Raw genomic sequence first — 14,489 nt, forward strand, 5'->3', positions numbered from 1 at the left:
GGTTCATTCCAGACGTGCCCTTGAGTTATCTTTACTTTCAGTTTTGTTCTATTCGAGAACTATACTCTGAGACTTGTATATTTTTATTCGAATTCTGTATTTAGAGGTTTGTACATGTGACAACCAAATTCTGGGTAGTGTTGAGTCTTAATTAAAGTCTTCCGCTTATTTATTATCTTTTATTCTCGTATTTCTACTTCTCTATCGTTGTGGTTGGGTTAGGCTGACGTGTCCGGTGGAAAATGGACACGTGCCATCACATCCGGATTTGGGGTGTGACAAAGTGCAACAAATGTAGATACAAAGAAAATGGAGACAATGATGAAAATATAACAAGTAACAACAAAATAATGCGATATTAATCAAAATATCAAAAACAAGAACACAATAATACTAGTATAATGACAAACACCAACTGTTATATGAACCCAACACTATTGTGTAATGTTGCAGTACTTTCTCTGTTTATATACTTTCATATTGCAATTATGAGTTACGTGTCCTCCACATCCTCTTATCTAGGGTTATGTTCTCAATAACCTGAAGCTGAGTCATATCCTATCTTATCACCTCTCTTCAATACTTTTTTGGTCTATTTCTGCCTCTCCTCGTACCCTGTATAACCAACCTCTTGCACTTCCTCATTGGTGCATCTCCTTTTCACATACATGTCTAAACCATCTCAATCTTGCTTCCTTCATCTTGTCCTTCATGGAGGCCACTCCCTTTTATTACAAATATCCTTATTTCTAATCTAATCTGATTATAGAAATGTGATATTCTTTTTTTGAATGAACTAAAAAAAAAATTGTCACATAAATTAAAACAATGAGAACATAAGATTAGAGTTCTTTATATTTCGCACCCTAGTGTATGCTCTCTTCTATTATATTCTATGCCTTATTTTATTGCTTATAATTATTCTTGCACAACCATAAAGACACTATGTTTCTTGAATTACCCATGAGGGCAAAGCTAAAAAAATATACTACTCCCTTTGACTCAGTTTATGCTTATATATGGCTATGTGATATGAAATTATTATTTTAAATTTGTGTTTGCACATGCAATTTTGAATATTCATGATTTGAAATTTCAAATTTTTCAAAAGAAATAATATATAATTTGGGATTTCATGTCCATATGGAAACTAGGTGTCTTTACTTTCCTTTTTAATTTGTCCATAAGAGAATGCCTTTTTTTTTATATTTCATGTTTAAGATCAAAAAATCTCTTTATTTTCTTTCACTTCATTTCCAGTCAAATTAAGAGACTTAAATTAGAACTGTCGGACAGTAATAAGAAAAGGAAAAGTAATCTTACTTGTAATTTTGCAAGTGGTACCCCGATATTTTCCCAGACTCCGCAAATGCATCCCTCCATCTTTGAATCTTTTCAGTATCGTGTTTATATTTTTCCTCATGTTGGGAAAACGATTCCGCAAAAGGGGGATTTTGATGGCTTACATCTGATGGATTTACATTATAGAAAATAGGAATTACAATTTGGTCCAATTCCTTTCGACACTTTATGATGTGTGCAAGCTCGTCTAAACACCATTTTGACGATGCATATCTTTCGGAAAATATAACAATAGCAAATTTTGACTCTTCTATGGCTTTCGGCAGTTCATCATAAATTGATTTTCCAGTTTCCAGACGATCATCATCTTTGAAAACATCAATTCTTCTTTCTATTAAAGCGTTATAGAGATGACTCACAAATGTTCTACGTGTATCTTTACCTTTAAAACTCAGAAAAACATCATACTTGTGAATTTTGGAAGAAGTGTGTGACATTATTGTTGAAGAATATAAGTTATAATTGCTAAAAACTTGATGAAGAACAAGACTTCATCTTTTTTCACTATTTATTCATAGTCTTTATGGTAACTTCTTATCATGTTCCTCATTGAAATCATAAAAAATGTACCCTACTTTTAAAAAAAAAAAAATTAATTAGAGAAAATAAAGAGTACGTACTAAAAACAAGTAATTTAAGAAGACTTTTGACTTTGCCCTTGGCCAAGCAGGTGAAGAAAAGTCAAAGTGTCGTTACTCCAAATTTTCAACAACTTCAAGGGTCGTTAGGTAAAAAGTATTAAAGAGCATACATCATGTGTTAATTTTGATTTTTTTTTATATTTATTGTTGACACCCAAGTTTGACCCTCCTCGATTGGAATTAATTCTCGAGCTTCTTAGATTTCAAATGATTTGGAATAATTAGTTTATAAAATTTAAATATTTTTCAAGATTTTTAAAGCAATTTAGTCGGGTTTATAATATTTTAGATAATAAATGGTTTTTACATAATTACTTATATAATCAACGTACATTATTAGTATTTGGAAATCATCTTGAAATATTTTGCATTTTTTAAAATTGACTATTTTATTAATTTTGTTTAGTATAAATTATAGTTATAATTTTGAGTTATTTGAATTAGTTAGTTTATAATTAAATTATTTATTTTATTTCGTTAAGATTAAGAAGCTCATTAATTAATTTATATTAATTAGTCTTATTTAATTACTAGCCAAATTTACTAAATGAATTCAATTTGGCTACATTCATAATTCATCGGCTAAATTCGTAATACAATTGACCACTCAATTCGGTTAGAATTGTAACTTACTAGCCATTACTTTTACCTCACTAATAAGACCAATCTTTGGGCCTTTTCTTTAATTTCCAGCAGCCCAACATTACTTATTCCAGCCCAAATTCCCTTTCCTCTTATCTCCAGCCCATTATTTTTATTGAGCAACTTTCACATATAGCAAAAAAAAAAAATCATATTTGTATGCTATAGCAAAGTTTGCATAATTGTGCTTCATAGCAAATATATATATGTATAATTCGCTATATATATACAATTGAAAGCTGTCTATTTCGCAATACATATATACAAAAAGAAGCAATTGTATAATTCGTTTGCTCCTCTTCAGATTTGTATAATTTCGCTGGCAAGCCATTTGTATAAATTGTTGTTCGCCTCTCATTTGTATAAATCGTTGACAAAAATATTTGTATATCAAAAATCACTCTCTTTCGCTTTATACAAACATAAATTATACATTATACAAACATAAAACTGGACAGGGGAATATTTTTATTGTATAATTATAAGTGTATAGGACGAATATATATGTATTTGCATGTGTATTATACAATTTTCTCTCGATTTCTACAAACAGAAACACAATTTATACAATTCTGTTGTATAAAGCGAGAGAGGCAAGCACAGAGGGAGTGAGCGAGAGAGGAGAGTGGCGAGCGAGAGTTTGAGGGAGAGAGGCGCTGGCAAACAGTTTGCTACAGGACACAATTAAATCAAAGTGTGGTTATACCATTTAACTATACCTGAACTAGCCCAACACCTTAACAACATTCAACTACTCCCAACCCACCCTTAATCAACCGACCCGACCCATCCCCTAAAACAAAAGAAAAACCCATTCATACAAGGGAAAATTGTATATAATAGCAAACTATTAATTCAAATTAAATGCTATAAATATAGTTTGATTTAGTTGTACCACATACCAAACTATTGCTATTTAACCTCTCTCCTAGTGAATCTCGCTCGCCACTTTCGTTCTCTCCCTCGCCTCTCTCGTTTTTAACAAACGCAAGTGTATAAAGTGCGTTTGTGTTTGTATAAAGCGAGAGAAAATTGTATAAATACATATATTTTTGTTCCTCTCTCTCTCCCCTCTCCTAGATCTCGCTCTCTCACTTTATACAAAAATCGCAAATTGTATAAAATGCGTTTGTGTTTGTATAAAGCGAGAGAAAATTGCATATATACATATATTTTCGTTCCCCTCTCTCCCCTCTCCTAGATCTCACTCGCCACTCTCCCAGATCTCACTCTCTCACTTTATACAAAAACGCAAATGTATAAAATGCGTGAAAATTGTATATTGATCTTTTTGTATATGTATATCAAAGCAGATTATACAACTGCTTTCTTTTATATATGTATAGCGAAATATACATATTTATGTTTGCTATGGGGCGCAATTATGCAAAGTTTGCTATAGCATACAAATATGAATTTTGTGTTTGCTATATGTGAAAGATGCTCTTCATACAATACAATACATTTAACAGACCCATACACGCATACAGTACCAGCCGACCCCACTCCCAGCGTCTTTCCCAAACTTGAGCAGAAACCTAGAAAATCCAGACGCAAACCCAGCGACACCATGACCCTGTACGCGCCCCATCTTCTCCAACGCGTGAGCGACGCGAGCAATGGCTCCAAGCGACGTCGACTTTCCGTCAAATACACAGAAAGCAATAGAGGGGTGAGCGAGCCAGTCCTAGTACGCTGTGATTCCTTGTCTTTTTCATCAAACGTCCTTTTCAGTTTGTACAAAATCGTAGCAGGCACGCGTTTCTCCCCCTTTCCTCTTTCAGAATGGGTTGAAATCGCAAGGAAAAGGTTGTCCTCCTTAAAGGGTGAAAGATTTTTGAGATTTGAATTTCAAAAATGGGCCTTGAATTCGGATTTTTGTCCATTTTTCCTCCCTCCAGATTTTACCCTAATTTCCTATCTAAATAATACCCATTCTTATTCATGGTTTGGGGTAGGGGAAAAAGAAAAAAAAAGAGTTGGAATTTTTTTTTTGGAGATTTTAGTTGGAAATTCTTCACTAAGGCAGAAGGAAAAGCTTAAGCTATTAGTTTAAAAACATATAAGAAATACATTCAAAAGCGGGCAGAACTAGTTTGAGCTTGGATTTATCCTTTTAACTCTCGGAAGTTCTCGTGTGGTGGTAGAATAGTCGTCTCCAAAATCGTCACCATCCCTGTTTTGCTGCACACAAGAAGGTAACGCCTCCTCCATTATAATATTTTCCTTATCTCTTATTCCATTTTAAAAGCGATAAATTTTTATGTCGAAAAACCTCATTAAATGACTGGTTCGCTATTAATGATTGAGTTGGTGATTTATTAATGTGATGCTCTGTACTTAATAGATTATTATGATTTGGTTTTGATGTGAAATTAATGTTATGTTCTGTATTAGCATCACTGCTCCTATCCACCCCTGTTCGAACCCACTCTTGTTGTTTTGCTTTTTGTATGCTTGCCTTAGTGTCTTCGAGTCTGTATCCTCTTATCCTCGTTGTCTCTTAGAATCTAGAGTTTCTTTCATTATTTTTTATGCTACTGTAATGTTGTTATTCTTTTCAAACTAAGAAAAAATCTTGAAAATTTATTGATACGAAATTTGTATGTTATTTTGTTCATTTGTTCGTTCGAGGCAGTAGCCCCTCTTTATTTTTTATTTTTTTTAGAGTATGATGCTTGAACCATTTTGTGTATTCATGTTGTTTAACTACTTTTTTATTTGTTTCCAAACCCATATTGCCTGCATCTGGCTTTGTCTTAAGCGTAAGCCCCTCCATTATTTGTCCATACTCGTCACTCGTTTTTAAAAGGGGCAAGGTCGTAAAGGCAGTTGCTACTTGTTTGTTTTGAGTTTGGAAATCCATGCTCTTGAAGTGTTAATTTCATTCGGTGTTGCCTCTTGTCATTTTACCTTCCGAATCAGTCTGGGATTGTTCTTTCTTTCAACCTTCGTGTCAAAACCAGCTTGTAGTGTTAAGTCTCTGATCTGTTAATCATTTACCATTTTGTTGCTAGGCTGATGCATTAGAAGAGCATTAAAGCATGCCTATCCTTCCTCGCATCCTTTCATTTATTTGTAGGTGTTAAAATTTCTTTTTCGTTCTTGTATGAAAATTATATGATTTCTATGCTTTACCTTCTAAATATTACTATGATGATTAGCATATGTTAAAGCATTTGGGTTTTTTTTTTTTTTTTTTAGTAATGCATAGCTTGTTTACTGTTTTGTTTAGTCATAGGTGAGCATGTGATGTTTTTTTTTTATTTATTATTTTATTTTTCCATTTGTTTGGAGTCACTATTGATTTTAAAAGAGAGGGAAATATTAGTTTAATTGCATTTGTCATTGTGTCAAATTAATGTTTGTTTGCTCTTTTCCTTCTTTACACCAAAACTTGGTAATATTGATTCTTATCAAAAGCATGTTTTGACCCACTTGCTCTCTGTTGCTCACCCTTGCTAGGGTATATTTGCTCTTTAATGCTTATCATTGCCTTATTGTCTTGCATGATTGATTGCACAAAACATGTAGTCATTAATTGACTATAGTCTAGTCATTGTATTATGGGGAAGGTATTGATTCATTTATCACCGGAACATTAAAATTGTTTAAATTTTGACCGTAGCTTTAGTGGTCTTGGAACATTGAAATGTCACTTGTGTATGGATCTAAGACCCTTGGCGACATACATCATCTTTCACCGTGCTAATTTTATAATATGGTAGTGGCTAAATATTAGAATATGGTAGTATGTAAATTCTAGAATATGGTAGTAGATAAGTATTAGAATATGGTAGTATATAAAATTTAGAATATGGTAGCATATAAATTCTGTTTTATTTGACTCTTACTTACTAATTCCCATTTTTGTGTTTGCATGTGAAATCTATTCGGGTTCTATGGACCCTCTCCTTGCATTTCCCTTTGGGCCATGGAGGCCCAATTCTATTTTTTATCCGAGTCGGCCAGCCTATTAAAGTCGACGAACAGGTCCCAAAGTTGAAAGGAGCAGTCGATTGAGAAATTTGAAAAGATTGGGCCAAAGGCCCACTCTTAATTCATAATAATTATTTTGTTATTAGTGGGCCTAAGCCCTTGTCATTTTACTTACTATTACTTGTTAGTGACTAGGACAGATGGAGGAATTGGGCTTAAGGTCCAAAGAAAGATATTTATTTCATGTTAGACTAAGACAGGTGCAGGTGACTCAAATGGGCCGAAAGCCCAAAACGAAAGTGGGCCCAAATACTGGCCCAGGAGGACAGAAACCAGATTTGGGCCCAACTCTCTTTCCCTCTTTACTTTACTATGTTCATTTTACTTGATAGTATTTGTCATTAATCTTAAGGTTGAACAATTCAAATCCCCAAAAGACACCCATTTTAATTTAACAATTTAACTAAATCAATCATCTCTTACTTGACTTAAAAAATAAATAAGTAAGTTTACAAAATACTTCATTTAGATAATATTTCTATATTTTTCTCCCTTAAAATGGCCCTAATTGCAAAAAATTGTTCAAATCAAATTAAGTTAATCTATTTTTAGCCAAATAATATAATTGTCGGATAACCACATTAGTGGATATTCTAGGTGCTTTTAAAACCTTCCTAGAAATGTTAATAAGAACCTCGAACTCCTTTATATTTTTCAATTTATTTCCTGTTTTAATCTTTTGAAAAAGTGGTTTTCTTAATTTTTTTAAAAAATTAAGTGGCGCCTTTTAAAATCAATCCAAATATATTTTCTTAATAAAACACTTATCTTATGCATACTTTGCTTAAAATACAATTCATTACCATACATTACGAAACAATAGGTAACAATATTCATATTAAAAGTCGGTTAATTTGACTTTTTGTCACTCAATTTGATTCGGTATTTTAATTAATTGATTATTAATTTAACTTTTCGCCAACTTGATCAGATGGTTTTAGTTATGTCACAATCACAAGTAGTTACTTCTAAACAAACTCTATTTGGATCATTGACTTTAATAAAAAAAAATTATTGTATTGTCTTATTTGTGGATATAATATTAATATAATGCATAAGCGTGTCTTTTAACTTGATCTTAGTTGATATTTATATTCTTCAATTTTGGAAGTGCACAAGTAGGTACTTAAAACTTGTATGAAGTTGAAAAAGTAGACATATATATCCCACGCAACATGATGTACGTAGGATGCCACATACGACATAGATTGTCACGTAGAACGCATATATATGTCTACTCATTTAATTTTATAAAACTCGACCACAAATTATGATATAGACTCGACCACTTGGACCAACCTTAGTTAGATGCTCCTTCAAAGTGCAACGAAGGTCACTAGCCTAGGTCATTGAGCCTTTTTGATCGACCATTGACCTCGTCTAGACAAGTGTGTTTCCTTGAAAATCCTTTGTGTCAGCTGATGAGGAACATCTTATGTTTAAGAGCTACTAGATGTTGTTTATTTCTAATTTAAAGAGATGCTTATCCATATAATTTTATATACAAACATATAACCGGACATTCACATTCTTTTCGATCTTATACTCTATGTAGGCTTGCATAGATCAGACTAGACAAGTGGTACACTGAACACCAATACAATCTAGAAGAACAGAAGGAAAAGAAAGTACATCCTTAATGACCTCTATTCCTGACGTGAATGACCACTTTCTTGAAACTAATTACTCATAGGCACTTTCTATTTGTTTGAGTTCACATACTATATAAACAAATAGTAGAAACGTGCGATAGAAAGCAGAAAAACAACAACATACTCGATTTACATCCCATAGATTGAATTATACACTTGAAATGAATGTAGTTTAACAAGACTAGACATTTTCTTCTTGTTTCTTGGCATGGATTTTTTTCAGTTCATCCACAAATGCTTGCATATTTTTGTCTGACGAACCGCGTTCTGCAACTGCCTCCTCAGCTTTCTTCTTCCACTTACGCGCATTTTCTTTCATCTCCGTGACCTTTGGATCATCACTAGTGGCTTCACGGAAGCATTTCTCGATCTCTTCCCTTGTAATTATCGTACTCCCATTCTCACCTCTCCTTAATCTAGTCCCCATTTTGAACACATCAACCAAATACTTTGCGTTCGTGACTTGATCACCCCATTGAGGGAAAGCCACGATGGGGACGCCATTTGAAATTGCCTCCATCGATGAATTCCATCCACAATGTGTTAGAAAAAACGCGATAGAAGGATGAGACAAGACTTGTGATAAGAGCTTATGCCTTTTGGTGTTTTGATGATCTCTTCACAAGTGCAGGGACCTGGTCCTCTGCAGAGTATGCTCGTCCAGTGTCAAAGTGCGGTACAGCTGTAAAAGCTGTCTGCGTCAGAAGCTGCAGAGTACTTCACCAACCAGAAGCAAGGAGGTTGCTTGTACGTTTGGTAATAACTTTTTGTGGTATATACTAAACAAAAGACAACAATATTATAAATTCATTCAAAAAGGGAGAGTCTTTCAAGCTTCAAGAACAGCAAGGGACTTGATCAATTACTTCAAGAGCTTCAAGAACAACAAGGGATCTGATCGATTACGTCAAGAGCTTCTTGTACCAGCTGTTACTTTGTTTGCTTGTAATAGTGCTTACATTGTAGGATTTGTTTTGTGAAAGAAACGTTTCAAACTTGTTTGAATCATTGTAAGAACTAGGTTAAGGGTAACTTAGGTTCTTACTCTAAAAGTCTATATTAATCGGTTAGGATTAGTATAGTGGGCGGTGTTGNGTTGCCTTTGGATCATCACTAATGGCTTCACGGATGCATTTCTCGATCTCTTCCCTTGTAATTATCGTACTCCCATTCTCACCTCTCCTTAATCTAGTCCCCATTTTGAACACATCAACCAAATACTTTGCGTTCGTGACTTGATCACCCCATTGAGGGAAAGCCACGATGGGGACGCCATTTGAAATTGCCTCCATCGATGAATTCCATCCACAATGTGTCAGAAAAAACGCGATAGAAGGATGAGACAAGACTTGTTCTTGTGGACACCATTTCACTATTTTCCCCCTGCCACCGACTTTCGAAAGAAAACCATCAGGTAACACAACAGGCTTAAAAACAGAATATTCAGGGGGTGGCTTCATGATCCACAAGAAAGATATCCCTGAATTTAATAGCCCGAACGCGATCTCATTTACTTGTTCTTGATCAGGAACTGCAATACTACCAAATGAAATGTAAACAACTGAAGAATGAGGTTTTGAGTCAAGCCACTCGATACAATCCTCCTCTATTTTCGTACAATCACCACGAATGTGAACGTTCGTGGGACTGGAAATATCATGGTCATTGAATAACAAGGGACCAATAGTTCTAATGGGGCAAATTTTTGACATATGACTTACCACCTCATCTTCAAGTTCTTGAAATGAGTCCACCAGTATGCAAAAAGGTTTGGACAAATTGTGGAATTGATCCAAAATAACCCGTTTCAACGCCTGGAAAGGGCTCGACAGGACTAGGAACGTAGGCAGATCATCGTATTTCAGAACAGGCATGTTAGGTAGGACGATGTCCTTTTCAGGTTCGGATTCACTTGGAAAGGGTACAGAGTTGAAATGGTAATGGTAATATATCGAAAAGCAAGCACAAGATTGAACCCAAAGCAACGCGTTAGGTATTCCAAGACTCTCAGCAATTTCGCATACCCATGGAGTAAATGGATTGTTAACTATACAAGAAACAGGACGACCTTCGTCATCCTGTTTCTTCAGGATTTTAGTCAAGCTCCTTCTTCCAGCTTGTTCAAACATTTCCATCACCAAGTCAAAATCATTAATTTTGGATGGATCAACATAGTCCGAGGATCCATCCTCAAAGAATTCAAACCTGATCATACCGTCTCCATAAGGAGTTGGTTTATCGATGATCAAGTTCTCATCCACAGCTCTCATCTCTTTGCCAACTCGTTCGGGTGCAGAGAAGGTAACCAACATACCCTTGCTAGCAAGACACTTTCCTAGTCTAAGAAGAGGGTTAACAATGCCTTGACCCGTAAATGCGACAAGAAAGACATGGACAAGACTACTTTTTTTGGTGTTTTGTGATGCAAAAGCCATTTTTAGGCAAAATGAAGTAGTGGATATGCCGAAGGGAAAAAAAGATCTAAGAACAAACAATTTAGGCAAATGATGTTTAAGTTCTAGTTGCAAATGAAGATTAATTTTAATAATAACTTGCAATAGTTTAACTTGGATATTTTAGGGAAACAAGATCCATGAATTTTGGATTGTCCCTTAATATTGTTGTAGTAAGACAACTTAGCTCAATAAATTTCTCAATTAAAAAAGAAATAAAGTTATTGCAAAAGACGAGAGGAGTTGCTTGTAAACTCCCTCCATCTCTAAGGTTGTGGGTTCGAGTTACCAAGTAATTATCCATACAATGGTATATATTTGGTTTCTTTTCTCTTTTCTTCTTTCACCCCCTCTATTTATTTCAACATGTATATAGTAAGTTAAAGGGCCGTAAGTTAAATTTAGACTTGGAATTGACAAGAACAATCTCTTAAGTCATACCAAACTTAGTTTTGTTTACATTTCGGATGTGTGATTCATGAAGGGCGTTTAAAACACATCTCGCGTTGTATTACTTTTATCGTTGAAGAAATCCACGGGGCAACATTCTAACCATAGATTAACACACTTCGAGGATGGAACACAAATGTAAATAACAAATAAATTCAATATTTATGTAATAGGTTGAAGTAAAACTTGGAATGAACAATCTTTCAAGTGTGCATCTTGAACTTTAGAAATGGTAAAAACACAAACTAACACCAACTCCACACGCACACACTATGGATCACTAGGCGTTTTCTTCTTGTTTCTTGGCATGGATATTTTTCAACTCATCCACAAATGCTTGGATATTGATAGCAGAGGAGCCGCGCTCTGCCACTGCTTCCTCTGCTTGTTTCTTCCACTTACGCGCATTTTCTTTCATCTCTACTACCTTCGAATCATCACTAGCTTCACGCAAGCATTTCTCGATCTCCTCCCTTGTAATTATCTTACTCCCATTCTCACCTCTGCTTAATCTAATCCCCATTTTGAATACATCAACCAAATACTTCGCGTTCGTGGCTTGATCACCCCATTGAGGGTAAGCCACGATGGGGACACCACTTGAAATAGCCTCCATCGATGAATTCCATCCACAATGTGTGAGAAAAAAGGCGACAGAAGGATGAGACAAGACTTGTTCTTGTGGACACCATTTCACTATTTTCCCCCTTCCACCGACTTTCGAAAGAAAACCATCAGGTAACACAACAGGCTGAAAAACAGAATAGCCAGGGGGTGGCTTCATGACCCATAAGAAAGATATCCCCGAATTTAATAGTCCAAACGCGATCTCATCTGTTTGTTCTTGATCAGGAACTGCAACACTACCAAATGAAATGTAAACAACTGAAGATGGTGGCCTCGAGTCAAGCCACTCGATGCAATCCTCCTCAATTTTTGTGCAATCACCGCGAATGGTGCTAACGATTTTAGGGTCATTGAATAACAAGGGACCAATAGTTCTAATGGGGCAAATTTTCGACATATGCCTTACCACCTCCTCTTCAAGTTCTTGGAATGAGTCCACCAAAATGCAAAAAGGTTTGGACAAAATGTTGAATTGATCCAACATAATCCGTTTCAACACTGATTCAAATCCACTTGAATGGAGTAGGAACGTAGGCAGATCATCGTATTTCAAAACAGGCATACTAGGTAGGACTACATCCTTTTCAGGTTCGATTTCACTTGGAAAAGGCACTAGATTGAAATTATAATGGTAATATATCGAAAAGCAAGCACAAGATTGAACCCAAAGCAACGCGTTAGGTATTCCAAGACTCTCAGCAATTTCACATACCCATGGAAAAAATGGAGTGTTGACTATACAAGAAACAGAACGACCTTCGTCATCCTGTTTCTTCAGGATTTTAGTCAAGTTCCTTCGTCCGGCTTGCTCAAGCATTTCCATCCTCAAGTCAAAATCCTCAGTAATGGATTGATTCGAGGATCCATCCTCGAAGAATTCAAACCTGATCATACCATCTCCGTAAGGAGTTGGCTGATCGATGATCAACTTCTCATTGACAGTTCTCATCTCTTTGCCAACGAGCTCGGGTGCAGAGAAAGTGACCAACATGCCCTTGCTAGCAAGGCGTTTCGCTAGTCTGAGAAAAGGGTTAACATTGCCTTGACCTGGAAATGAAACAAGAAAGACATGGACAAGACTACTTTTTGAGTTTTGTGATGAAGAAGCCATTGCTAGTCAATAGAGAATATGAAGAAGATCAATCCCCTCTTTATAGTTGCAAACTTGCAATAGTTTAAACAATAGTACTTACTTCTTTCTGTTTCATTTTATATGACGGTGTTTCAATAGATAAGGGAATTTTAATGAAGCGTAATAAAGTCATTAATTGGTATATGGATTTAGATTAGTCTCGGGAAATCTTAGTAGTTTAGTTGATTGTTTATCTGATCTTTCACCTTGTTGATGATTGTTCAATTCCTCATCTTGTAATCATCTCCCCCGGATAGTCTCAAGAAATCTTAGTAGTTCAGTTAATTGACTATCTGATATTTCACCTTGTTGATGATGGTTCGATTCCTCACCTTGTAATCAGCTCCCCCTAGTTGTCTCAAGAATCAAGATCCATGAATTTGGGATTATGCCTTAATATATTTTTTTTTAGAAAGTCAACATAGCTCAATAATTTTCTGAATCAAAGGAAATTAAATTGCACAAGTAAATGTTTCACCAACCCCGCACCAATTATTTGTTTACCCAATAATATAATGTGCACATGCAATGATGCAAACATATACTAATTAAAAATAACAATTTGAAAAAAATCACATCATATTATTACACACTTAGGTTATGAAATAAAAATATACAATAGTGCAAATTTCTGAAAATAATGTGATTTGTTAGTCCATAACTCTTGAAAGATTAAGGATGAATATTTATTCTATTTAAGGAAAAATTCTTCCACAAAGTACTCAAATGCTTTATTTGTAATTTAACGATTCTAAAGGAATTATGATTTGCAAATGATGTGATATATGCATTGTGTGAGTATATAGACAAAAATATCCCTAATTAAAATTTGAGTAACAATTACTGGAGTTTGAACATTTAAGTGCATACAATTCGAAAAATCAATGAATGTAGACCCCACTGTCACAAATTATGATGTAGGCTTGACCTGTAGGGCCGACCTTAGACAAATGCCCCTCCAAAGTGCGATGGAAGTCACTAACCTAGGGTTAAAATTAAATGGCACAATCATAGTGTATGTATGAGATCTTAATTATTGCATAAATAATTTATCTAATGATCGATATATATAGGTTGTACAAACAATTAGTGTTTTACTATAGTTAGTGGTTATCGTTTTCTTTCCTATTTGGCTATTTGCTAATTGATTGATGATAAGAGCTTTGAATTATTGATAATGGTAGGTGAAACGTGTAATCGTAAATATGTCATAATATTGTGCAGTGGAGGATCCAGGATTTAGAGTCCGTGGGTGTCAAATAGACTTATCGATTAAATTAATTTTATATTTGATTAANATTCTTGTTTTATTAATTCCGCATCGTCGGGTTTTTGGGTGTTAGGCTTACGTGTACGGTGGGGTTTAGGCACGTGCCATCACATCCGGTTTTGGGGTGTGACAAATTAATTTAATTTAAGTCAGTAACAATTATAAAAAATAAAAAAAATGTGCCAGCTATTTTTCCTTAAAAAAAGGTGCTTGGAGCCTTTTTTTCTTAAAAAACGTCTGCAACAAATTTCTCAAAAAAAA

At 34.8% G+C, this 14,489-nt stretch overlaps 3 protein-coding genes and 2 pseudogenes across 3 annotated transcripts in view; all 5 read right to left on the reverse strand.

The window, feature by feature from the left end:
• Positions 1 to 1,799, reverse strand: part of LOC125850854 (protein PHLOEM PROTEIN 2-LIKE A8-like) — a 7,257-nt gene extending 5,458 nt beyond the window's left edge. The window contains exon 1 of the mRNA XM_049530699.1: positions 1,324 to 1,799. Coding sequence (XP_049386656.1) covers positions 1,324 to 1,799 — 476 coding nt within the window. The remainder of the gene's footprint in view (positions 1 to 1,323) is intronic.
• LOC125850850 (gallate 1-beta-glucosyltransferase 84A24-like) overlaps positions 1 to 10,731 on the reverse strand; it is a 16,339-nt gene extending 5,608 nt beyond the window's left edge. The window contains exons 1-2 of the mRNA XM_049530695.1: positions 9,474 to 10,731; positions 8,417 to 8,701 (exon numbers count right to left, since the gene is read on the reverse strand). Coding sequence (XP_049386652.1) covers positions 8,478 to 8,701; positions 9,474 to 10,731 — 1,482 coding nt within the window. The 3' untranslated portion in view covers positions 8,417 to 8,477. The remainder of the gene's footprint in view (positions 1 to 8,416; positions 8,702 to 9,473) is intronic.
• LOC125850868 (U1 spliceosomal RNA) lies at positions 7,889 to 8,036 on the reverse strand (annotated as a pseudogene).
• A 607-nt stretch (positions 10,732 to 11,338) lies between the features above and the next one.
• On the reverse strand, positions 11,339 to 12,937 carry LOC125850851 (gallate 1-beta-glucosyltransferase 84A24-like). The gene has a single exon (XM_049530696.1). It carries the CDS (start codon positions 12,935 to 12,937, stop codon positions 11,480 to 11,482), a length of 1,458 nt encoding a protein of 485 aa, XP_049386653.1. The 3' UTR covers positions 11,339 to 11,479.
• Positions 12,938 to 13,830: 893 nt separating this feature from the next.
• LOC125850864 (U1 spliceosomal RNA) lies at positions 13,831 to 13,981 on the reverse strand (annotated as a pseudogene).
• Between the last annotated feature and the right edge of the window lie 508 nt (positions 13,982 to 14,489).

The sequence above is a fragment of the Solanum stenotomum genome, unplaced genomic scaffold, assembly GCF_019186545.1.
Source record: "Solanum stenotomum isolate F172 unplaced genomic scaffold, ASM1918654v1 scaffold19785, whole genome shotgun sequence".
In the NCBI taxonomy this organism is placed as follows: Eukaryota; Viridiplantae; Streptophyta; class Magnoliopsida; order Solanales; family Solanaceae; genus Solanum; species Solanum stenotomum.

Excerpts from the sequence above, each read along its gene's own strand:
- LOC125850851 (XM_049530696.1), bottom strand. The coding sequence starts at position 12,937 with ATGGCTTCTTCATCACAAAACTCAAAAAGTAGTCTTGTCCATGTCTTT.